We start from the raw sequence: 23711 nt of genomic DNA on the forward strand, positions 1-23711 counted from the left end.
TAAGTTTCAGTTTTTGCCTATATGGGACAAAGTTAAGGCAACCCTGTTCTGACCTCACTTAAATATAATAAATTACATTATTCAAATAATGTCCTAACTTTTTTCAGCCTAAGCTATATCTTTTAGGATCAAAGGAATAGGCTAATAAGTTGGCAGTTGATGCAAATTGAGCCTTTTATCTTTATCGTACATCTAGTGGTCAGCTTCCTCCCTTTGCCAGAAGCAGGATAAATATGCTTTTTTTCATCATGGTATCTTATTACAACTACATCCACAGGTACAGTTGTTGAGAGCAACTTTGTTGTTCACATTTCTGACCCAGAACAAGTATTTCAGCTGTCACACCACATCTGTTATTAATTAAACTTTGTTATTTGTTGTTTTAGGCAGACAGGAAATGCCTGTCGCTCATTCATTGCTGTATTAAGCCCTGTGCGACCGAGAGAGGGTCACAGAGGCCTCCGGTGATGTCATAGCTTTCCCAGACCCCCGTGGGGTGATGGGAAAAAGACAAAGTGGTTGTGAGAATAGAAAAGGAAGTCACTATACCAGTGTAATCCAGAGGGCAAGAAAGCAAACAATTTCCCTATGTTTTCATACCTTTGGACTATCTGCCTGTTCCTTTTCACTCCGTTTATACGCAGCTGCTCATCCAGATGTTGTCTATGTTCACAAACGGGTCGTGCTTTTCCTTTTCTGGCATTTTGGTCTTAGGAATCAATAGAAGGAGTGGTGGAGTGGAGTTCAAAATGCCGCACTTCCATTTCTTGAATCCCATGTTCATTGCGTTTGATAACAATGACAACATGCAACATCACAACACTGTAATACAGTGGATCTATTGCTCAAGGGCACTTTAGCAATGCATCTGATCTCTGTCTGTACTGATAGCTCTAGCGATTTTCTTTTTTTTCACTCACTCGCTCTTGTTTTCAAATGCATGAATGAAGTCACTTTGTTCGTACGTACCGACAAGCACCACTAGCTGGCGCCACTTTATTACATTGTTGTCACAAGTCGGTGTGAGAGCCATGCCGGAGCAGGAAACCTCATGATCTGACTCTGGCAAGTCAGAGGATGAGTTCACTGGATCATTGTGGCCAAGCGAAGATACATCTCATCATTGTTCCCACTCCATTAGATCATTGCATAAAGCAGTGAATACTGTTTCCATTTAGGCATCCACTGTCCAGATGTAAACCCGCATTCTTTGAAGCAGTAATGTGATTAAGACATGTTTACTCTGTTGGGCGCTGATGTCTTGTTCCCCCAAGCAACAGGTGTGGTTGTGTAATGTCTGCTAAGAAGACTCCGCAGAGACTCGCAGCTCTGTACGCTCGCTGGCACTCACTCTCTCAGCCACGGTGTCGGCAGACGACCTGGTAGCATCAGACAGAATGAGTGTGCAGAGTGTAGGATTTCAGGTCAGACATGATCCATCATCGTGACTGCTTCATCTGCTGTTTTGTTCAGATTACATCTTTGGTTAAGTAGCACGTAGAGTTAAGCAAAGTCTGTTTCGTGTGTGTGTGTGTGTGTGTGCGACCTTGGCAACCTCTCTCACATGTGACGAAGCTCTTGGGTGGCATAAGAGGAGGCAGTTAAACATTCAGCACCATCTTAATTATTCAAGACTGCTTCACTGTGTGCGCGTGTGTGTGAGAGAGGGAGAGAGAAAGAGAGAGTGTGTGTTATTCAGATGTCTGTTGGAGAGAGGGAAAGAGACAAAAGAGAAAGAAAATGAGGCCCATTGTCATTTCTATCAGTAATATTCACCGGGCTAATACATCATCTGTTAATTATCTTTGCCGATGGAGTCCGTAAGCGTTGAAGCAGTTGCCATACATTTTTAATGATGATGTAAATTTTATGACCAGGTCAGGGCGGCTTCTTCCCGCCGTGGCCGGGGCTAATTTTCACTCGAAAGCCATTTCATTCTTGGTGATCTGGAGAATATTATTAAGATGAGATGAGATGAGATAGAACTTTATCAATCCTGAAGGAGATTATTGTGCCAGAGATTGCTACAAAATTTTATACTACAGCCAGTAAGTTCCCCTGGCCAGAGTCACACACTGGGTCGCAAACTGATTTAAAGTGAAACTCTCGCCAAAAAGCAACCTAGCCTTTTTTTGTGAATGTATATGAGTCAAACCTTTGTGTATAAGCATAATTACGATGAAAGAAGCACTTTTAGGATTGACCGTATTTTCGATTTCGGCTCAAACTCATTTTTAATGGGAGTGCATGTGGCACTTTTACGCTAGCATCAAAATCGTTATTTTAAAAACACTAAGAAGGCTCGACACAACATGAAACTTTGCTTGTAGTATCACCAGGATCTCTACACACAGCTCAACTGAGCCACAAACACTCGACCCAGACGTGCCGATCCCCGAGTGCATCTGGGCTGCCATGACGACGGCTAGAGGAAGAAGCTACTGCTAACGTGAGTTGTTCAAAAACTTTCTTTTTAGTAAACTCTGTGTACACAAACAATGTTCTCAATGCTCGTGTTCATGTGTAGAGACCCTGGTGATACTACAAGCAAAGTCACACGTTGTGTCGAGCTTTCATAGTGTTTTAAAATGAGCAGTTTTGATGCTAGCGACTCCCATTCAAAATGAGTTTGAGCTGAAAACAAGAATATGGTCAATCTTAAAATTGCCTCTTTCATTGAAGGTTTGACCCATATACATTTAAAAAGCCTAGGTTGCATTTTGGCGAGAGTTTCACTTTAAGACAATAACAGTATTAAGTAGATTAATAATATTGATATGGTGACCCCTTTAAATAAGTTTACAATTATATAAAACAGAGAAAAAAGGGGAACATTCTTAGTTGAGAAGCTGGAGAGAATTTAGCCTTGGCCAAAGTAATTCCCTTATTAGAGCCGTGAATCATCACAAGCCTCACAATTCTCGATAAACTCTCTTAATATTTTGAAAGTCCTATAAAAATCAGACTACAACAGTCTATAAAATATTATATTATATAATATTCTATCAAAAGCTGCATCTCTTTAAATGAGCATCTGTGTGACCCACCTCAATACATATAACATAACAAAAACAAGACACAAATCCCTCTGCGGTGCATTTGAAATCCACAAAAATATGATTTTCACATATTAATAATTAAATGTGGCAAACATACAATATATTTTCCTAAAGCCGAAGGCTTAATGGGTACATTTTTTGACCAATAAACAAACCTTTTTCCCAATCAGCAAAACATTTTTAGGTTCAATTATGTACATGTATTTGACATACAGACATGTCTTCTAACGTAAGAAACATTAGCCCGATGTCCAGCCGCGATTCCGTGTGAGAGATCGACGTTGCGATGTAACTTCTAAGAATATGATTTGCAAATAATCGCTTTCTGCTTATTTATGTTTGACACACTGCTTGAACTTTTTTTGTATTCTGGGCGATAAACCAAGTCCTTTATTCAGTATAAATCACTCTCCATTTTCCATTAACTGTGGAGAATAGCAGCTCAGAGTCACTCATCCGATCTAACCTGATCTGTTTGGGGCTTAAGGGCTGGCGGCGGACCTCAAATCGCTCTTATTGTAATCTCAGTTTCCTCCTCTGGAGTTCCAGTTCAGTGACATTTCTTTGCTTGTTTTGCTCCCCGTCTCGTCTCCCCACTTCCAAACAGGGCAGAGGGTTTGGGCGTCCCTTGAACTGTCAGCCGGATGCTCCCCATAAAACTTGGCCTAACGTGTGGAAGCACCTGAAAATGCTATAAAAGAGAGAGGAAAAACAATCACTGAAGAAGGCCGCTTGAAAGTCAGAGCAACATTCACTTCTGACTTGAACACGCGGACGCTTGCTTCTGAAAGGCTTGGTAAAAAACAAGGCTGTGGTCTCGATCTTATCACATATACCCTTGATTGAAACAGAAAGAGAAAGAGTAGCTGCTTGTGGCGCTGCATTTTTTTTTTTTTTTTGCCTCTGTATTACTTCTTGTTGATAATGATCCTTGTAAGATATACTTACACTTTAGGAGAGGAAGTTCTCATATTTACAAGTTCCCAAAATAGCCCCGTCACCCGGCACTCTCAGTATATCAGTGTCCCGCTCGAAGCTGGGGCCCCCGCAGAAGTTTCCCACACGTGTCACAGGCCAATGTCATGACAAGGGAGCGGGGGAGAGGGGAGGACGAGGGCCAGGGACTGGGAAGGAGGCGAGATTAGCTGTAAGGAGAAAGGGAAAGAAAAATAATGAGTAAGATAAATGGAGGCTTCCAGACTTATGCTCGAAGGAGACGGGGGTTAAGACCGAGGACTCGGATGGTGCTTGACTCGATGGCAGCGGAGGGACGTGCGGGACGGGAAAAGGGGCACAGATGGGCGGAAGCACTCAGCAGTGTAAAAGTGCTAAAGGTGAACGGAGTGTCTGTGAAATTGACCCGGTGTTTCCCCCCTCCTCCATCGAGTCAAACGCGATGGTTATGTAACAGGGTGTTTATGGCACCCACAGCTTTGTCCCTCATCTCACTGATGAAGGACGTCAGGGCTGTAATCCCTACCTGTTGTGGGGGGCCGAGTTGTTTACCTGTTTGAACATATTGGCTGCATACTGTACATTGTAACGTCTCAAAGTGTCCCCGCCACGAGATCAGCTTACAAAGTCCCCTTTGGCTCATGCCCTTCCATGACAGTTGTCTTTGATGTCTGGTATGCAGTCCGTCTGCGGAGCGAGCCTCCAGATAGCGGCGAGTGTCCAATCCAACACGTTCCAAGTTCGGTAGATTCTGGCAGCGCAGGATTTATCAGTTACATTTGATGTCACTTGCTGGCAAAGCCCTCATCTAAGGCCTTAGATTAAAGTCTGTCTCAATTCAAAAGTGTGTTTTGCTCAGTAAAACCGCTCGGGTGTTTGAGCTTCACTGCGCAGAATAATGCATGAGCAGATCAGCACTAGAGGACCGTTTTCACATTCATCTGCAGAGCGGAGGGGAGAGTTTCTCTGAATTTAAGACATGTGCATGCACGATCGTGATATCCCAACATCACAGCTAGATAGGAAGGCAATCCCAGGCCAGTATTGAATTTGCAGAGTCATAGACTGGATGGAGAAGAAGTCGGTGTAATCTTGACAGTGTCTAGCAAGGTAGCAATTCATATTTCAGGCAGAATTATAGTTATAATTATATGAAGATGATGTCTTAAAACGTGTCTACGGGGGTTCTCTTATACCCCTTTTCCACCACCAGTTCTGTATAGGATTCTTGAAGTATTTCTTTCTGTCGGAGGACAAGCATGGATCAGCTATTAATGATAAGGAAACCTTGAAGACCATCTCTCCGTCCTCTCTCTAACCTGTCGAACACGACACACCCACAGGTGTTGTCACATTTCAAACGTCAAGTCTTGGAAAACCTGCTATTTTTGGTTCCAACTTGGAACATCATTTCAAACCAATGTAGTTTCAGCCAAAATGCTCCAAACGGCTCAAAGTTAGATGCGCAAGCTGGAACAGAAACCATTCGATGTTGGTGGAAATAGGGTGGAAATGAAAGCACTAACAACATGGCACATAAACATACGTGACATCATAAGGAAAGCCACCAAATAGCAAGTTTTGGTTGGTTGATAACGTCTTGGATATATCAGTATTTGGTTTATTTGCCCCGGGTGGAATAAATGCCACACATCTTAAAACCTGGCAGATGGTCAACCTGATGTGTCAGATTGTTTGTTACACAGCTAGGAACGTTAACATCTGGAAAGAAGCCACTAGAGACTGCTTGGAATAGGACAGGCACATTAAAAAGAAAAAAAAAAAAATACTTGGCAGGTTATTGGATGAACCGTCTGTCGGGCTAACATCAACCAATCAGATCAACAGAAGGACAGCGCTAACACCAGCTGAGCCAGTTGATAAATCAAACTCTTACTGAACTTTTCCACTAAGAAAAGCCTTCAGTGTCATTCTCTGGTCTTCTTTCAGTCAAACATACTCTCCAGCTCTGATATAATCCAGTTCTAACGCTGTAGCAGCTACGCTCACGTCTTCAGGAGCCAACATTGTTGTTTTCTACTCTCGCCGGTCACCCCGTCTGAACCAGGCTGTTAGCTGCCATTAGTTCCTCACTGGACACTAATTGACTCAGCTATGACTGCGGTTCAAATAATCCTGTGGGGTGGCCGACACATGTAGTTGCTCAGACTTTACACAGGAGACATTTGTTATGGAGTTCTCGAGGACAGTGGTTTCATGGGAGGACTGGTACAACAGCAACATCAAAACAATTGTAAATATGTCCAGACGTACAGTATTTCCCCAGACATAAATAATGGTTATTCTGGCAGAGATGCATACCGGTTTCAAAAAGGAGTCGGCTATTGGCCTTGGCGGACGGTCTGCGCTCTCACAGTGCCCTTTTGGTTCTGCATGTTTTTAGTCAAACACATGACATTACTTTAAAAGAATCAGATGATGCTGTGTGATCGCTCAAGTTCATCAGCCTCCTCTGGCTCGTCTTGTTAGTGGAAGGCAAACAATAATGCAGTCACTCTTAAAAATTGTATTTGTCTCTTAACTTCTATTTAATAAACTATACAATTATGTTTATTTTGGTGCTGGGCTCCAACTGAACTGGGTCAGCCAAAACAAGCTGATCTGGATCATGGGAAAACAGAGGGAGCCTAGTCCTCTGCTGCCGATCTGTTTCTCCTTCCCGGTTCAGCTGCAGCCTCGGGGTCGGCAGGCCTGTCATGAAGAAGAGCTTTTTCTCCATGTACCTAATTTATTTTTCCTGATTAATGGTCTGGAAATCTAATGATAAGATGGGAACACATCTAATTTTCTCCGTCTGGCCTCTAATTTTTTTTTTTAGAAAATGTCCTCTGTTTGGACATCAGTCTTTACATCAGTGGCAGTAATAAGATCAGGAAATAAAGAAGGGGAGCCTTTTTTGCAGGCCATTTGTTAACGCGACCTGAATCCCCGGGACAGAGACAAGAAATGCATATGATCTCGTGTCATTTGAAAATGACTGATGATCGGCTCCGTCCTCTCTGTCTCACTGTCATGCTGTCAGAGCGCGTGACGGTGATCAGTGATCCTGAAGTGATACCTCAGGTAGCAGGAGAGAAAAGATGTCCTGATGTGCTCAGTGAAGGGCATCCGTCCAGAACGGAGTGGTAGCTAGAAGCCGGCGCGCACCTCAGCCTCAAGCCGCTCCATGGGAACCAGGGATGGATGGCAGCTGTTTCCCTGGAGACCAAGACTAACAGGACCTGCTCTCTAATTACCAACGCCCACCTGAGTCAGCAGCGAGGCAGGGTGCCTGCCTCAGTTCAACACCCTTAGCACAGAAACAACTAATTTCTCTTTGCCACTTTGTTCTGAGAGAGTTGTGGGAGAAAGAGCGCCTAAAGGCAAAAGGACAGCAGCTAAGGACATGACGGCTGGCAAAGACACAACACGGGCACTCTGGATGCAGTGCTGGCATGACTGTAGAGCTAAGCTAACAGGTAAATTAAAAAAGAAATGTCTCAAAGAAGCGCTTGAAATGTCTCTCTTGTTGAAGACACGTTACAGGAGGAGAGCCGACTTCCCGGCGAATAGATGAGCAACACAAACACGAATGACATCATGTCAGCTAATTAAACCCCCAGCGTGGCGCCCCCCGATTCAAGTTAAGAGGCATGATTGTTGACATGCATGAAGCCAGACAACACCGTCATTAAAGCAGAGAGAGTTGCAGGCCTTGAAATCGTCCTTGACAACAAAAGAACATCACACTACGAGCGGAGTGCCGCGATTGGCCTGAAAATCTTTTATGACAGTTGACATGAGTGACTCATGCACCCGGAGCGCTGGTGGGGGAGCCTTGACTTTTTATCCCCCCAGTGTGTCAATTATATGTCCTTCATGTGAAGCACAGTCCAGTGGAGTACAGAAAGACTGCCTTGTTTTCCTGCCTCTGTTTTAGTATGCTCACAAGTTAATTTGTTTCTCTTTCAATCTGTTTTTGGAGGCGCGCCATGGTTACAGTGCAGAGATTGTGATGATATGATGGAATTAATAATCATCTATCATCAGCCACGAAGGGAAACCAAAGGGAGGTACATGTGTTTTTGTAAGAGGAGTGCTTAGACGCCAAATAAATTCTGCATCGACAGCAACGACAAAGTAACTTCCACGACCTTTGACGTGCGGAGAACTGCGCTGTTTCGTTTTTGTGTGTGTCTGCAAAAAAAAAAAAAAAAAAAACAACAAAAGGGACGACTGGTAGAAAAAAAGCATTTGACAGGAAAGCTGGAGTAGCAGCCTACATGCAGTTCAGGTCCGTCTTAGTGTCTCTGGCTACCAACTGCACAGGAATGGAAAGAGGTTTGGAAGGAAATATGCTATTATGTAACATAGTACCTGGAGCTGTCTGCTATCCCTATATGCCCTTCCTTTGGGACTGTGAGACAAAACGAGTGCACGCTAATGGTCAGTATATAATCTGACAGCTGCTGGTCGTTGTTCTTGAAGTTCTCTCACTTCGTGGAAACACCGGAATCTATTCCAGAGCTCAGTTTGTCCAGGCTTATCGTTGAAAGTGGGCTTTAGATGTCTTTTTTAGCTTACTGAGTGACTGCACGGGGGTAATAATAGCAGAAGTATTTTGTGTTGTAACCCCAGGGCCTTCACTGGGTGGCTGAGCCCCTCTGCGGTCAAGGTTTACATCACCACGGGCGCCAGCCGTGTGTAAACATTGTTACCTCTAGCAACATATTCAAATCTGTTCATATTTGATTTTGGAAAAGTACCAAATGAGGATTTACATCTTGTTTGTATTTTCTTTTTATAGTTCGAGATGTAATTTGAGCTTTACAGAGGAAATGCTTTCTTAAAAAAAAAAAAAAAGAAAAGAAAGAAAAGAAAATGATTGTGTATGTTGGTTGAGTGTTTACTGCTTCTTAATTGCTTCTGTGTGCCGAGCAGTGTGTGTGTTTAAACGGCACCGCTCGACCTTACAGTACAGTTCACAGCACGGTAAGGACAGGGCTCGTTCCCACTCCTCAGCAACGTTAACTTTAAGAAACCGCTGCTTTTAGCTGGAGTGGGAAATTATAATACATGATCAACACATGAAAGGGAAGCAACATAGGGAAATTGATTAAAATGTTAAAACAGTTGTAGCTGAAAAAGCCCCAAACTGGGCTGCTCAGCAGTTCCCCCCAAAAACCACTTGTGTTTCTCTAATGAGATCTTGGATTCTTTTCTGCCGAATATTTGAGAGTAAAGCAATTTAGAGGTTAGAATTTGGGAGCCTGGAGGCAAATCCTGACAAGCCTTAAATTGCTTGGGAAGCGATTTCCTTTTGAACTGTGCCATAAATTCTAATGATGTTAACAGGTTTAATTGGGATCTTCTTAACTATAGGTTTGTTTTTAATACATATACCACAAGAATTCACTGCTTTTCCCCCCGTGACAGGATTAATGTGAATATGGCACAAGACCTGCTTTACAACTGTGGTGCAGCAGTGAAACGCTGTGGGTCAACAGCATCCATCCCTTTTTATAATATTATCCCACAAAACACACATTTATACCGTTAAACACACACCAACTTTTAACTCCTTCCATATTTAAACACATCTCTCTATTTAGCATTATATACCTCTCGTCTTTACAAGACTCACTTTTATTTTTATCCGTTTTTCGAAAGAGTGATTAAAAATATATGGCTTTACCTTGTAAATTTTAATGCTCAACCAGAGAGTCTATTTCTGGAGTGTGTCTGACAGTCGGTCTTGAGCGAGCCGGCCGCTGTTTGTGAGGAGTCATTTTAAAGATGACAGAGACCTTGACATGGACACCTTCCTGTTCCTGATTAGCCCTCTGACATCTATAACTCCACGAATGTTCCACTAGCCTACATCAGGCGTGCTACTGTTTAGTCACGGTTGAAAAAAAGATGAAAGATAAATGACCAAATGCAGAATGAATTCTTGTGTGGAACAATGTTTGTCATCCGGGATCGCAAACATGAAGACTGATTGCGCTGTGTCATAAAACAACAGAATAATGAAGGCTTATGCGTCAGGAATTTCCTGCAGTTTGCCGTAGTCTTAAGCTGTGCTTGGATTTCGGAGGCACTATGCAGAAGGCTAGAAGAAGTTGGCGGTGTTGTTCTGGGCCAAGAGCATTTCCTGCATCTCCTTCGGTGGTGCATCCGCTCCTCATCCCAGAGAACACCGAGACAATAGAACAGATGGAGGAAGAACACTGTCCGTGCATCTGGTTAAATGCATTGAAAGGCCATTTTTAGCACGTCTCCCACTGACAGAGGGGCCTAAAACAACACTTTAGTGGAACCGTGCCACTGTTTCATGTTTCCAAACTTAAAATCTAGTTCTTTGTAACAAGGTGCAACAATGATTTACTGACAGTTTATTGTATTTAGAATGCTCAGTACCCGCAGTAAAAGATAAGACATTTTTTCAGTGCCATCGCCTGACTGTTTCCATTGTGTTAGAGTGGCGGGGGTCATTAAATGTCAGGGGAAGACATGTTATGTAATGTCATGATTTAGACTCCTTTAATGGAAAAAGAAGCAGGAAATTCCTCGTATCACACTCTATATCTCTGTCCATTTTCATTACTGGTAATAACACCACGGCACACGGACGTGCGCCACGTGGCCTCATCTGCCACTGTTCCATTCCTGCGGGGGATTTTTGTCGTGCGCTGAAGGCACACACGTTTCCTGTCACTTTAAAAAGCATGGTATGGCTACAATATGCTGCAAAGCTCAATCTTTAGGGTTTTATAATTAAAAGACAAATAAAAGAGGAATGAAACTAATTAGACAGCCGCATGACCTGGGAATCAAACTCTAGTAAAAAAGTAGAAAATTGAGTGACCCTATTTTGTGCAGCCTCACAATATGGACTGACTTGACTCATAAAGCACAAGACCCAAAATTACCTCAGCAAGCTCTCTAAAGTAGCGGTAGTCCATTGCAAATGGTGGTGCAACTAGTCACGTGTGGCTTTAAGATGAATACTGACAGAAAAATAATATTAAAAAATGATTTTTCTGGTGAATCGGTCACAATCACTGGTAAAGACAAAATAAAAATTCTGTGATCTTCAATTCACTTGAGCTTTTTAGGTGTAAATGAATAGCAAAAAAAAGTAGTAACAGAAATCAATTATCTTTTATATTATTATTTACAATATTCTAATACTTTTAAAGTTAGACTTTCTAGCTTTTTCCAGACCTTTACTGCACACGTCACGGCCTTCCTCGGTGGCTGGAAGCTTGCTCCGTGGTACAGAGCAACCAAGCAAAGTCTTTCTACCGAGGAAAACTATGCGATTTGGTTGAAGGCAGAAGAAAAAATAAGTGGACCTTGAATTAAAGGTTTAATTTACAACATGTACTGGCACTAGATATCTCACTAGAGCACCATTATCTCAGACCGGAACAAATTTGTGCTCTTTCACTTGATAAAGTTGGAAACAAACACAATAAGGTTGCTCACGAAACTCTTGTCCAACTGTAAAAATGCTGTTGGCAATGCAATGCTGATGAAATATGATTCAATCTTCTGCTCATTCATGTCTTCTGTCTTGCTTAAAATGTCTTCAGAACCATATTTAGATGTACCGATTAGCACTAATATGAGAAACCTCTTTTCGAGTGTGTCATGTTTAAAACAGAAGTAGAGGAGGCATCATAATGGATCCCATCGGACATCTTGCAAGACCCGCCCTACTCGTCTTTTGATTGGCTTGTGTCCATCTAAAGCCTTGACAGCTTCATGGACCAGCTGACCTGTACTAATTAAATCCATTCAGTGTTTTAATGGGACAAGGCAAGGAAAAACAGTGAAGTTCAACTGATCACCAATGGGCACTTTTGCTCCCGTTGAAAAGAACTAAATAAATCTGATGGAGGTTTTTGTGGTCCACTCTCCCTAAAAAGCCAAGACACACATTCAGCGAAAACAGAAACAACCATAGCTACTGGGTGAGTTAATAGTTTGGATCAAGCAGAAGTCTGATGGGATCCATAGCAACACGTGGAAGAAGGAGAGGGACTTTCATGCAACGTAGACATAAGCAGCAATAGTGCTCGAGGTCGAATCATTGTTTCTCAGGTCTAATTTTAGCAACCTCTGCTTACTGCTGTTAATGAGTACTTATTTTAAGTATTCAAATAGTTGTTCAAAGTAACCGAAAGAGTGAAAATTAATGTTAGAGTGAACATGAGTAAAAAGTTACACAGAAATTATCAATTTACCGCATTACTGTGCAGCGCTCATACCAGCGGCAGTGCTTTGTTTCCCCGCTTGCCAGTGATTCACTTCATAGTGGTGTTTTTAATTTACTGAAATCTGAAAATTGCAGAAGTGAAACCAAGCATGCATGCACTTTGTCTGCTCAAGACCGCCACAGTATTCAGTCCCATGATCTGAGGATTTTGGAAATTAGAACAATCTGTGAGGGTACCGAGCACATGGCAAGAACTCCCCCTAAAATGGCTCCAATTAAAGGCAAATGCTGCACTGCTGCTTTGATTAATAGAAAGAAGAAGAAAAAAAAAAAATGTTAAAAAATCCAGTATGTTATATCGTGAGGGACTTTTTTTTTTTACTGATACAATGTCTTCGGTAATAGTTGAACTCTTACCGCGTTTTTGAAAAGCAGGTGCTTCACTCTGATGGCCTGTTAAGAGTTGACCTAATGAAAAGACAGGAGCGCAGATTGAGAACAGATGCGAATGCGCTGTAGTAGAAAACAGCGCATGAACAAGAGGTGACCAGAAAAACATTGTTGTATGAATGTGGCTCATTGTGCAGGCCCATGTGTGTTTGATGGAGATGTTCGAATTGAAGGTGGGTATGACTCACTTCATCCATTAGATCAGTGGCTGAGGTTTGGACAGCAGCCCTCCCCTGATACTGGGACCACCGCGTACAAACCTTCCCAAGCAGCCATCTGCTCAGCATTTCTACACTGCTTTTGAGTCTTAAGAATTAAAATACTGCAAATGTAACACTTTGCTGTCCAAGGACCAGTCACTGCGCTGCTCTGCATGGCAGCAGTCACACTGCTGTGGGCCAAGTTTCCTTGAGCAAACGAGGCATGTCTGCCCTCCTTCTCTGGAAATAACTCTATTCTCTGTAGGGGCCCTCGTGAGATCGCCGCATCACAGATGCTTGATACCCAAAAGGGGGACAGTATGCATTATGGTTCATTTTAGAGCAAAGCATTACCGTTTGCGTCCAATAACATAAAAATAGATGCAGCTTTCTTACATTACATTGTGCTGGACTCGGCGTCCTTCACCCAGATTTGCTGGTGTAAATCACAACTCTGGATCATTTTCACACATCAAAACCAACTAATCACACCAAAATCTCCAAAGCTTGCGAGGGATTTATAGCGCTCCGCTACAGTGAGAAACTGCAAAGCCCCGTTTGGAAATAAAGTTGTGTCTTAATTCTGTTTGTACATGGGTGGTCAAACCAACAATTTCGACTCTTTCTCTGTCAGCCCATTCACAAACCTCCAGAGGCGTCTTTGCCTCTGTCATACTGTCAGAGCAATCACACTGACATATCTGTGTTAACAGTGTCCAGAGGTCAGGGCTGAGGGAGATGCCGGGTAGTAATTTAGGCTTTGGCGGAGTATGAAGGGGACCACCAACACGCACTCTAAACTAATGTGTTTTGTTTGACATTCCAGCGTCCACACACTATCTGGAAGCGCTGAGTGAGCTGTCACTGCATCTCAGAGACATATACAGACTATCAAGGGTGAAAGCCTCATCAGCTGGTCTCTGCGTGCTGCAGTACATGCATGCAAGAAGCACAGACAAAAAACCCCCGTAATCCTAAAGCGATAGGTTGACATTTGTGGATAGGCTCAGCTACTTTCTTGCCGAGAGAAGCTCACGATCACTCTCGTGTGTTCGGTAGATGAAGCTAGAGCCACCAGCGAGTTAGCTTAGCTTAGCTCAATGACTGGAAATGGGGAAAGAGCTCATCTGGCTGTCTAAACAAAATAAGCCTACAACGGCCTCTCAAGATCACCAGGTAACATGTGTCACCATGAAGTCGCCTGTGCTTTCAAAAGTCATTAGGCAACACGATTAGGGGAGGATTATAATTTGGGTTAAGATGATAATCTATTTTGTACTAAATTGAACTAAGAGATTTACCGTCAGAAGAGGTTATGATCGTCACGCTTTACGAAAAAAGACATCACTGACTGTTGGTTGGAAACTGGCGATGAAAAGCGGTTGTGTTAAAGTAACAATTTCCGTTTTGTCCTCTTCAGCGGTGCCTATGGCAAACAGCGCTTGTTGCGGGTGTGTTTCTTGACCTCAGTTCCCAGAGATCTGAGTAGTATCCGCTGTGTGAGATGTCAGTCAGCTGGCAAGTTCATCATCTGTAGACACCGATCCCTTCTTTTTTTTCCCACAAAACAGAAGAAAATTAAGGTCAAATCGCGGCATAAAGGAAGCATGTCTGCCATTGCTGAACAAAAAAAACAGGAAGAGGTGGTGTTTGCCCCTGGTCACAGTCCCCAGGTAATGGTGGATCCACTGGAATAACTAATCTCGCTGATGGAAGAGGCAAAGGAGGTGAAGCAGGAGAGTGACACAAGCCAAGGTTAATCAAGGGTGAATGGACAGGCATTCACTTGATGGAGAGCTCCAGCGTTGTTTCCCTTTACCGCCGGGAATTTCTTTCTGTGAGACCAGTGAGTGACAAAACCTGCCCCCTATAATACAACCAAGAGTTCACTCTGCCTTTTCAAAACACCAAGATCGGGGATTCAAATCTTACTGCTGTCTTACTGCAAACAGTAACCATGATGCTAATGCAACAGCAGCGTCAACAGTAATACCTCAGAGAAAACGTCTTTAAATGTAAATGCAGGGTAAGGGTTATTGCCTTTAGACGTCCTTCTCATCCACCCTGACCTCCTCCTTTTTAGGACTTTGTCCCGTTGCAATAATCCCGTCACCTGACTTCCTTCCAGCCACTAGAGGGCTTCGTCACTTGAACATAAACAAGCTGTCGCTCTTGGCGGGCTACTGTCGAGAAAGCTTGTTTCTTGCTGTTCAACCGTTCCTTCGATGTTTCTGTGACCTACTGGACATTTCTGCAGACATCCAACAGAGCCTTAAGTGATCGTGCTGAAAAGTACAGTTCCTTGCCTTTGGAATAAATTCAGCCCAGCAATCATTATGCTTTGATTAACATCCAGTAGTCTGCACTCAGGCAGCAGAGCAAGCATCGGGGGGGGGAAGTAGCACTTGTTACTGCAGCTCGGCTGTGTTTACAGGGAGAGCTTGATTGCAGACTCCATCGCAGCCTCATATTCACTTCCTGTGTTAATCCCCTTTGCCGTAGCAGATCTTTCTTTCTGAGGGTGTGGAGGAGGGGGATTTTACTTCTGCCTCGCTTCACCCCAAACACCATTCACCCAAGGCTCGAATAAGGAGCCACCATATCCTGCTAAAACAAACAGCATTGAGGCGGCAGAAACAAATGCTTTTGTCTTTGAGTTATATTTAGTAGCAGCATGCCTTCACCCAAACGCCATGAGACTCGTTTCCTCAAACTGAAGCTCCTGTCTGACCAATGTTGGCAGCTGCGGAAAAAAAACACACAAAAAAAGACAGAATATGGATCATGTCAGTGTTGGTCAACCAAGCGCACACAAAGAAGAATGTAAACCCTCAGTTCGACATCTACATTTTAATTTCTTGAGCAGCCGGCTCTGGCCTGAATAGATGACACACAGCTGTTGCGGCTCGGGGCCTGTCTGATTCGCCACTATGGGAGGTTCTCTGTTCCGGCACTCCCTTCGCTCATGATTTCGGTCCTGCAGACCCTGCAGGCCATGGCTCCTCGGAGAGCGCTGTGGTCCAGAAGACAGGAAACAGCTTGAGAGGAGCCCAGCAGTCAAGGCTGTGGGAGGGCAGAGGATAGGGTGGGAGAAAAAGGGGATTTCCTCATATGGCGGTTGGACTTTCATCAGAAGTGTCCAGCACTTATCTGTTTGTCCAACACATGAATACGTGGTTGATGAAGGGTCGACATCCTCCTTGTGATGGGTGGGTGGGGGGGGGGCGACCAAGAATCTTGTGAACCTCTTTCCTCTGTGATCAGATCAGCTTAACCCCTTCAGGAGGTGTGTGGGGGGGTGACGCTCAAGAGATCTCGCAATCATTTAGCTTTTTTTTTTTTTAATGTTATCACAAGTTCGCTTCCTCCCTGACAACCTCTCCTCTGTGTGCAAATGGCAAAAACGTACCTTCCAGTGGATCGCCGCGCTCGTCCTATAGGCGACACAGTCATTAGGGCTTCATCAGAGGGCTCTGAGTGAATAATTAAATGAATTATTCAGAGCCTCCGTGATGCTCTTGAGGGGGGAGTGAGAGGGTGGTGTGGGGGTGGAGGGGGGGGGATCTCTCGCTCACTGTGTCTTTAAAGTCGTGCAGAGGGGAGCCCGTACTAGAGAAAGGAGGGGGCTGCTGTGCGCCAGTTGGAGGTGTCCGCCTGTCGCAGCGGCTCGGGGTTGACATTAGAGGAGAGGAGCGCGTGTGTCAGTGCCTCAGTGTTGGAGATCCTGAATAAAAATAAGAGAAATAATAATAATAATAATAATAATAATAATAATAATAATCAGGCAACCGATCCTCAGATCACTGAAACTGGTTCCAGGCAGACAAACCCACCAGACCGAGGACACACGGATGGACAGAGAAGCATTGCAATCGGAATTAACTTGTCAGCCGCCGGTGCGAGGGATCTCTGGATATAATGGGGAATACCACACCTAAACCTCTGATAGGTGAGGCTCTGCCGTCCATGTGTCATTCGCGAGGTAATGTAAATGTATGTGTGTATGCGTGTGCGCGCGTGCGTTTGTGTGTGTGTGGAAACAGCCCGATAGCCACAGATACACATGGCCGGGTCCAGAGACGCGCTCCCTCTCATCACGGGGGAGCTGAGCGTGATTCCCGGCGAGCGAACGAGCGCTCCTCTCTGCAAACGCGCCGTCTGTACCCGTTATTACACGGCGTTATGATCACTGATGTAGCCTCGTGTTAACAGCAAAGGGTGGGAGAGAGAGGGGGAGGATGAAGGGCGACAATACGACGCATGGAGGGTCATCATATCCTCAGCTGAAGTTGCTGATATTTTCTAGAAAGGCTCAACTCTTCCCAAAGATCCCAGCATCCTAATAATCACGCGAGTGTAGTCTGAGCGTTTCTGTTGTTTCAGCAAGCAAACTCTTACATGAACAGGAAGAAAAGGTCGGCAAGTTGACTTCCATTGCATCCCTGATTGTAATCCAATTTCCAGAATTACTCCAAATGACCGCATTGTGCATGAAATGGCTTAATGAGTGCCACCATACTGTGGTGCACATTGTCTCTCTCTTCATTTACTGCCTCATTGTTTCTCCCCTTTCGTGCCACTTGGTATGTATGTCAGACAGGAATGACTGTTTTGTGCAAGTTTTTTTTTTCATATGCATATAGATAGATAGACAGATAGATAGATAGATAGATAGATAGATAGATAGATAGATAGATAGATAGATAGATAGATAGATACAAAAAACATCAAACAGGGGCGTAATAATCAACTTGAATAAGAAAAACTAATAACTGTTTTAATATCTAGTAGAAGCTGGACCAACAGTAAAACACCAAAACACCAGCCTGAATATACAACCATATGGCCAGGTAATATTCTTGCAGTTATCCCAGGTATCAACGCTGCCTTTTATACATTTCAATCTCAAGTGATTGCCAGTAAATCATTCGTGTAGGACACTTGATGTTTTTGCATAAAGCTGTCATCACAAGCTCTCAGACGATCGCTTTCCCGAACCACTTTGTCATGACACCTCGAGCACATTACTTGATAATCAGTTCCCCATATCACTTTGATTTAATGTCTGTCACACTCCCACGCCCCGGTCCCCCCCCAAACAGACCCACTCAGTGGCTAAATGATGTGGTTGCTGCCACCGGAGCCAGCTGACGCAAGGCTTGGACTGAGAACAGTTAGTCACAGAAGAGCAGGAGCAGCTCGGGTCCTACTGCTCGCACTGTATGATTTCCATTAGAGCTAATAGGATATCTGTGTTTCTCAGGGGTCTGCAGGATCAAGTGAGGTGTTCAGCTTCGGAGGCAGAGGCTGAAATTCCTTCAAAATGCGCAGAGAATCATGTTCCGCTCAGTCAGTGAGTTATGATGAACACACACAGCCTTGAGATATGAGAGAATAAAGAGCCTGATCATCTTGTGGCCAAAGATAACTCTGACGAATGTGCATAATCAGTTTTACGTTTCAAAAAGCTTCCCTTGGCACGTCAGCGTGTCTTGTGGAGTCTTATGATTTTTATTTATTTGTGCTTTTTCTTTCACACCATAGACACCATACCCTTTAGCTGACTGTTCCTCTGTGAGAGCAGAGACGCACTGTGACTGAGCTGTGCGTGATAACCATCTCTGATCATCCGCCCTGAACCTGACTGGTTCAGGCGGATGACCGGAGATGGTTACGTGGTGATGTCTGTCCCTTTACATGACCTCTCCCACTGTACTTTCAGTCTGTCTCGTCCCTTTACAGTCCTAAATCCCAAACATGCCCTTGTCTTTTGCTGGGGTGCATCAAGCTTAAACTGATACATGATGCTGAGATAAGAAACACACACCAACAGGGTTTCAGTAGTTGCATCAACCCGTGCCTCATGATGAGGAAAATACAGCCGTGGCATCGACCGAAAAGCCCCCACTTTGAGTCATGCATGCATTAAAATTACATTTGAGTCAGGTTCGGCATTACAATTTAGCATAAACTAAACACCAGTTAATCTTTGAGGGACCCTCGGAGGTCATTAAACAACACTTACCACTGTTCTAGAGGTATTTCAAAGAATCGCCCAACACTCTTTTAACCATCTGGTATTTCCTCCGCTGCACCATATAAAAGATGTTTCACCAGTTTATAAAACTGTGAGTATTTTCCTATCCAGGAAACTGGAAATGACGTGTGTCCTCGCTCATTTCAGCAGCTGAGGGAGAATATTTAAGAGTAGTTTTTTATTTGAAGAAAAAGCGATCACTATATACAAATATAGACATAAAGTGCCATTAAAATGGTTTACTTGAGGTGAAACAAAGTTGTTGAGTGTATTTTCTTCCATATTTATCACTTTTTTGTCAACATTTTGAAACCTGCTTTGTTTGTGAAACCAACACAGAAGTGCCTGTAACCTGAGTTGGTTTTCATGGCCAGCAGGGGGCATCAGACTGCGTAGAGGTCTATGAGAAAATGACCCTACTTCTCACTTGATTGTTTACCTCAGAAAACTATTTCTTAATGACTTTATGGTCTCGATGGCTAGTTTCAGGTCCTCTTCAAAACAGCACAAGGTTTATTTAGTGGATGATGATCACATTCAGAGTGAAATGTGCTGGGTGAGGTGAAGTCACATTATCAGTAATCCCCCTCTCGTCTAAATATGGTCACTTCTAGTTCCAACAAACACCAAGATGCTGATGGCAAAAATGTTGAATCAGAGGTTTCGTAATGGTAGTCCACAAACCAACTCGTGATGTCATGGTGGCTACGTCCACTTCTTTTACTCTTCCTTTATGTGTGTCCGCAAGACAAAGAAAAAAAAAAGAAAAAAAAAGAAGATGACCCACTCACGTAAACACTGCCTCATAGAGCCACTAGAGGCGACAATCTGCGCAGGGTATATTTAAGTTTGGGTCGCATTGAATCCAATAACCAAAGTCTACCATCACTGTCAGGATTAGAAAACAGTTTCCCAAGATGAAAGTCAGGAAAGTTTCGTCTTTGCTGCGGGGTGAAAATGTGTTTTTAGGGAGGTAAGTATTAATAAATGACTCTCTGGGACCAAATGCTGCGCCCTGTGGCTCGAAGGAAACACGAGATGCACGAACTGGGACTAACATTGACAGTACGCCGTCTGCGTATGACCTGTTGTGCTATGCCTTTCATCTAATAATGGCTAGTGTCTATATCAGTCTTCATTATCGGTCGTTTAACTGCAGAGTCCCCAAGCGCTGCTCTGTCATCGAGGCAGTCGGGCCTCAGACCTATAGGCTAACCCTCGACATGTTCGCCTAAATAAACTTTGACCAAAGTGTATTTTAATCCCTCATAAGCTGAGAAAGGAAAAAAAAGGGGGCACTCGCACATCATTTGAGATGTTACAGATGTTCTTGCTGCTGCTTCATAGTTTAGAATATAATCAGTGATAATGTCTCATTTAGGAAATGTACTGTGGAGCATTTCACTGAGTTATTGTCTTTACACCAGATCACAGTGAATTAAACAGAAATTTAATCACTCTGCGGCCCTGGAGGAGAGTAGACACACCACCTCCCTTTGAATATTGGATCTCAGCCAGTCTGTTCCATAAACACTTTTATACGGCAGCTCTCGTTTTATTCACTAACAATTTCGGTCTCTTATCCCTGCTAATTTGCTGTTTGATAATCGTGAATACGTTCCCAAGTAGGACATCGACTCCTGTGGAGATGAGATCAAAAAATTAATCCGTTTATTTGGATACTTCTTTACTGACTAGGCTGCACTGTGTGATTCATTCTCCACTTCTGAAGATAACTGTGGAGGAATGAAAGGGGGCTATTCAGGGTTTGTTTATGCTGTAGGCCAAGGGTGTGTAGCCCATAAATAAGAGGAAGACGTATCGTGTCTGTTGTCGGCTTTCTGTGGATTTCTTTTTTTTTTTTTAATATCGTTTTTGTTATGTTTTCTCTCTCTCCCCGTGATGCCACTAATATTAGCACTGCTCAAATGTGTTGATTTTACATAAGCCAGATGTCCTTTTTTTTCTGATTCCCAATGATGTATGCACAGGGGTGTTGTCTAAATTTACCTTGTTTTATTTCTGCGATATAAACGTCCCGTACGGATGCGGTAGGGGAGACCGATTTGGGACAGTTTGCCTTTTTATGTGGGTTACATGCTAAAAGAGTGTGTTTGATGTACTTGTTGAGAGGAGCAGAGAGGCTTCAGAGTGTCAGTGTGGGAAAGGAAGTGTGTGAGACTGTGGGCTCCTTTACATAACTGGCCTCTGCCCTCTAAACCAACTGCCACGGACTGCTTGCAGACAAGTTATTGTGTGCTGCTAGGTTCGCCTCTTTTTTCCCAACAGCTGGTGTCACTAACATTACTGTTTTGACCTCACACAAAGGCGTCCCCGCTGTTCTCACACCGCGCTGTTTAGCTCGGGCTAAATCAATAAGTCTCATATTCTTCTGCCCACAGATGCGACTCTGCAACCACGCCCTGTGGCCAACAGGCAGTACTACACCCTACCTAACAATGGGGCAGGTGTGGAGAGAAGAACGTCCGCCCCGCCGGTCAGCGTCAACGTGGAGTCGCCCCACTTTCACCCCCACGCCAAAGGCAAGAACATCAGGCTCGACGGGCAGCTTCGCCGCGCCACGCGCAAGAACAGCTTCTGCAACGGCATCACGTTCAGCCACAGGCCCGTCCACCTCTACGAGAAGGTTCGTCCTCAGATCTCTTTTTAACAGCCAGACGTCTCAAAAAGATAAAAGTTTTAATTCATGGCTTTTCTTCAGGTGCGTCTACGCCTGAGCGGTGTGCACACTGGCTGGAGTGGAGCTCTACGGTTCGGTTTCACCAGTTTGGACCCCAGTGAACTGCTCGCCGCCGACATCCCCAAGTACGCCTGCCCGGACCTGGTGACACGGCCTGGCTACTGGGCCAAAGCCCTACCCGAGAGGCTGGCCCTGAAGGACAACGTGCTGTCATTCTGGGCCGACCGCCATGGAAGAGTTTTCTACAGCATCAATGACGGAGAGCCAATCCTCTTCCACTGTGGGCTCAGCATCGGCTGTCCACTCTGGGCCATCATAGATATCTACGGCATCACTCAGGAGGTCACAATGCTTGGTAAGCATTTTATTACGTTGTTTTTTTCTTTTTTTTTTTTCTTTTTTTTGATGATTACAGCCAAGAGAGGCAAGCATAAGCTGACTCATATTCAAACGGGAAGTGAGAGGAACACATTTCACAACTGGTTGGTCACGAGTCCAGAATTCATATACATCCAATAAAGCACTTGGTAATGGCTATTTTCTGACTGGCGTCCTTGTATTCCGACCACGGCTTTGACATCCCTGAAACCTCACCAACTTATTTTTATAATGTCAACACATTCACAGCTAATTTAAGCAGCTTCCTGAGAGTTCAGAGAGCAGCTGTGCGATGAAGCTCGGCGGCAGCGGAGGCCAGCGTAGTGGGAGGAGTAGGTACAAGTGTCTTGGCCGGCTCAATGACTCAATGATCCACTATCTGTGAGTGTCGAGAGAACCAGAACCATAACATACTGAGATAAACAGGATCTGGAGCACAGGTCTCAGTTCATCCCAAACCGCTCTGCCTGCCTCTCCTTTAAGGCTCTGTTACTGCCACTTTTCTCGCGCTCTGTCACTTTCTCCCTCCTCCATCACGCTCTCCCCAGTGGTTCTCTCTCGTACTCACTGGGTGTGTTTATCCTCAGTCTGACAGGAGCTATGGCCATGTTTGGTCAATGCGGCAGATCCCAGGAGCTTTGGTGAGGGGCCAGTGCACTCAACTGCTCCGGCATCACTAGAAATAGTAATAAAGGAATGCATCATAAGTCAAAATGGGGGGGGGGTGGGCTATGAACGCCAGACTTGTTTATATCAGCCCCCTCGTACGTCGAGAAAATTCAACTCTACTACGAGGCCTGCGCACGAAGCGTGGCAGCTCAGAGAGCTCGCGTTAATGAGGAATGGAAGCGAAACAGGGGGGTAAATACACTGGTGACTGTTAAATAAACTGCAGGTAAATAAACTGCTTATTTGCAGTCAAAGGTTTACTCCGCTCCACGAGTAAACATCAGTAAGCGTCACGGCAAGAGCAGCATACAGAGGGCTCTCAGCATATATGGCTGTGCTGCGTTCACGATGCTCCTCAGATGGTCCCATGTCCCTAGTAGGGCAGACGTTCTTCTGAATTCGGGGTGTTGTCATGCACGTCAAGCTGGAATGTGGGAGCACCACGGACAGCAAGAGAAAGCTGCATTTTATCACTTACAGCGTTTGACAGTGAAAACTCAAAATACCATGTTACAGATTTCATGTGGCCAAAAAAAAACATTTTATTTTTATCATTTCAACACCACATGAATGCACAGTTTATTCTAACTTTCATGTATTATCCACTACCTTGAAAGCGAAAGGTAGCTTACTGTGTGGAAGACGATGTTTCATCTCGTATTGATAATCAGCTCACGAGAGGATCAATGTATTGATATCACAATCATAGTGGACGTGCAGTCAATATGCATTCAATCAAAATACGTGCAACAATCTCTAGAAGTGTCATGCCATAAATTTCGAGTCAACATTTTTTTCTTATTTCTCCTCTTGCGTGCAGATATGAAATAATGTATCACAGATTTGGGCCGCAACACTTTTAATTAATGGATTCATTGATCAAGAGAAAATGAAGTGGCAACCAGTGTGATTATTTATCAATTGTTTAAAACTTTTTAAGCAAAAATGCCAAATATTTGGGAGTTCTCTTAGTCATCCATGACAGTAAACTGAATATCTTTCAGACAAAACATTCAAACATCCTTGGCGGATCTTCTGT

The 23711-nt window shown here is 44.0% G+C and overlaps 1 protein-coding gene and 1 long non-coding RNA gene across 6 annotated transcripts in view; one reads left to right on the plus strand and one right to left on the minus strand.

The window, feature by feature from the left end:
- neurl1b (neuralized E3 ubiquitin protein ligase 1B) overlaps positions 1-23711 on the plus strand; it is a 29358-nt gene that overhangs the window by 1110 nt on the left and 4537 nt on the right. Inside the window, exons 1-4 of one of the 5 annotated variants that reach the window (XM_037078139.1) lie at positions 16011-16096; positions 16687-16869; positions 21327-21571; positions 21647-21980. In XM_037078139.1, coding sequence (XP_036934034.1) covers positions 16806-16869; positions 21327-21571; positions 21647-21980 — 643 coding nt within the window. In that variant the 5' untranslated portion in view covers positions 16011-16096; positions 16687-16805. Of the gene's footprint in view, positions 1-16010; positions 16097-16489; positions 16870-18163; positions 18241-21326; positions 21572-21646; positions 21981-23711 lie in introns of those variants that run through there. The other 4 variants (XM_037078138.1, XM_037078140.1, XM_037078141.1 and 1 more) reach the window with 4 other exon arrangements.
- Positions 3048-12422, minus strand: LOC119008091. The gene is made up of 3 exons (XR_005071324.1): positions 12266-12422; positions 4008-4204; positions 3048-3750 (listed from the first exon to the last, which is right to left on the minus strand). It is a non-coding gene; the product is annotated as an uncharacterized LOC119008091 (long non-coding RNA).

The sequence above is a fragment of the Acanthopagrus latus genome, chromosome 18 (genome assembly GCF_904848185.1).
Source record: "Acanthopagrus latus isolate v.2019 chromosome 18, fAcaLat1.1, whole genome shotgun sequence".
Classification (NCBI taxonomy): Eukaryota; Metazoa; Chordata; class Actinopteri; order Spariformes; family Sparidae; genus Acanthopagrus; species Acanthopagrus latus.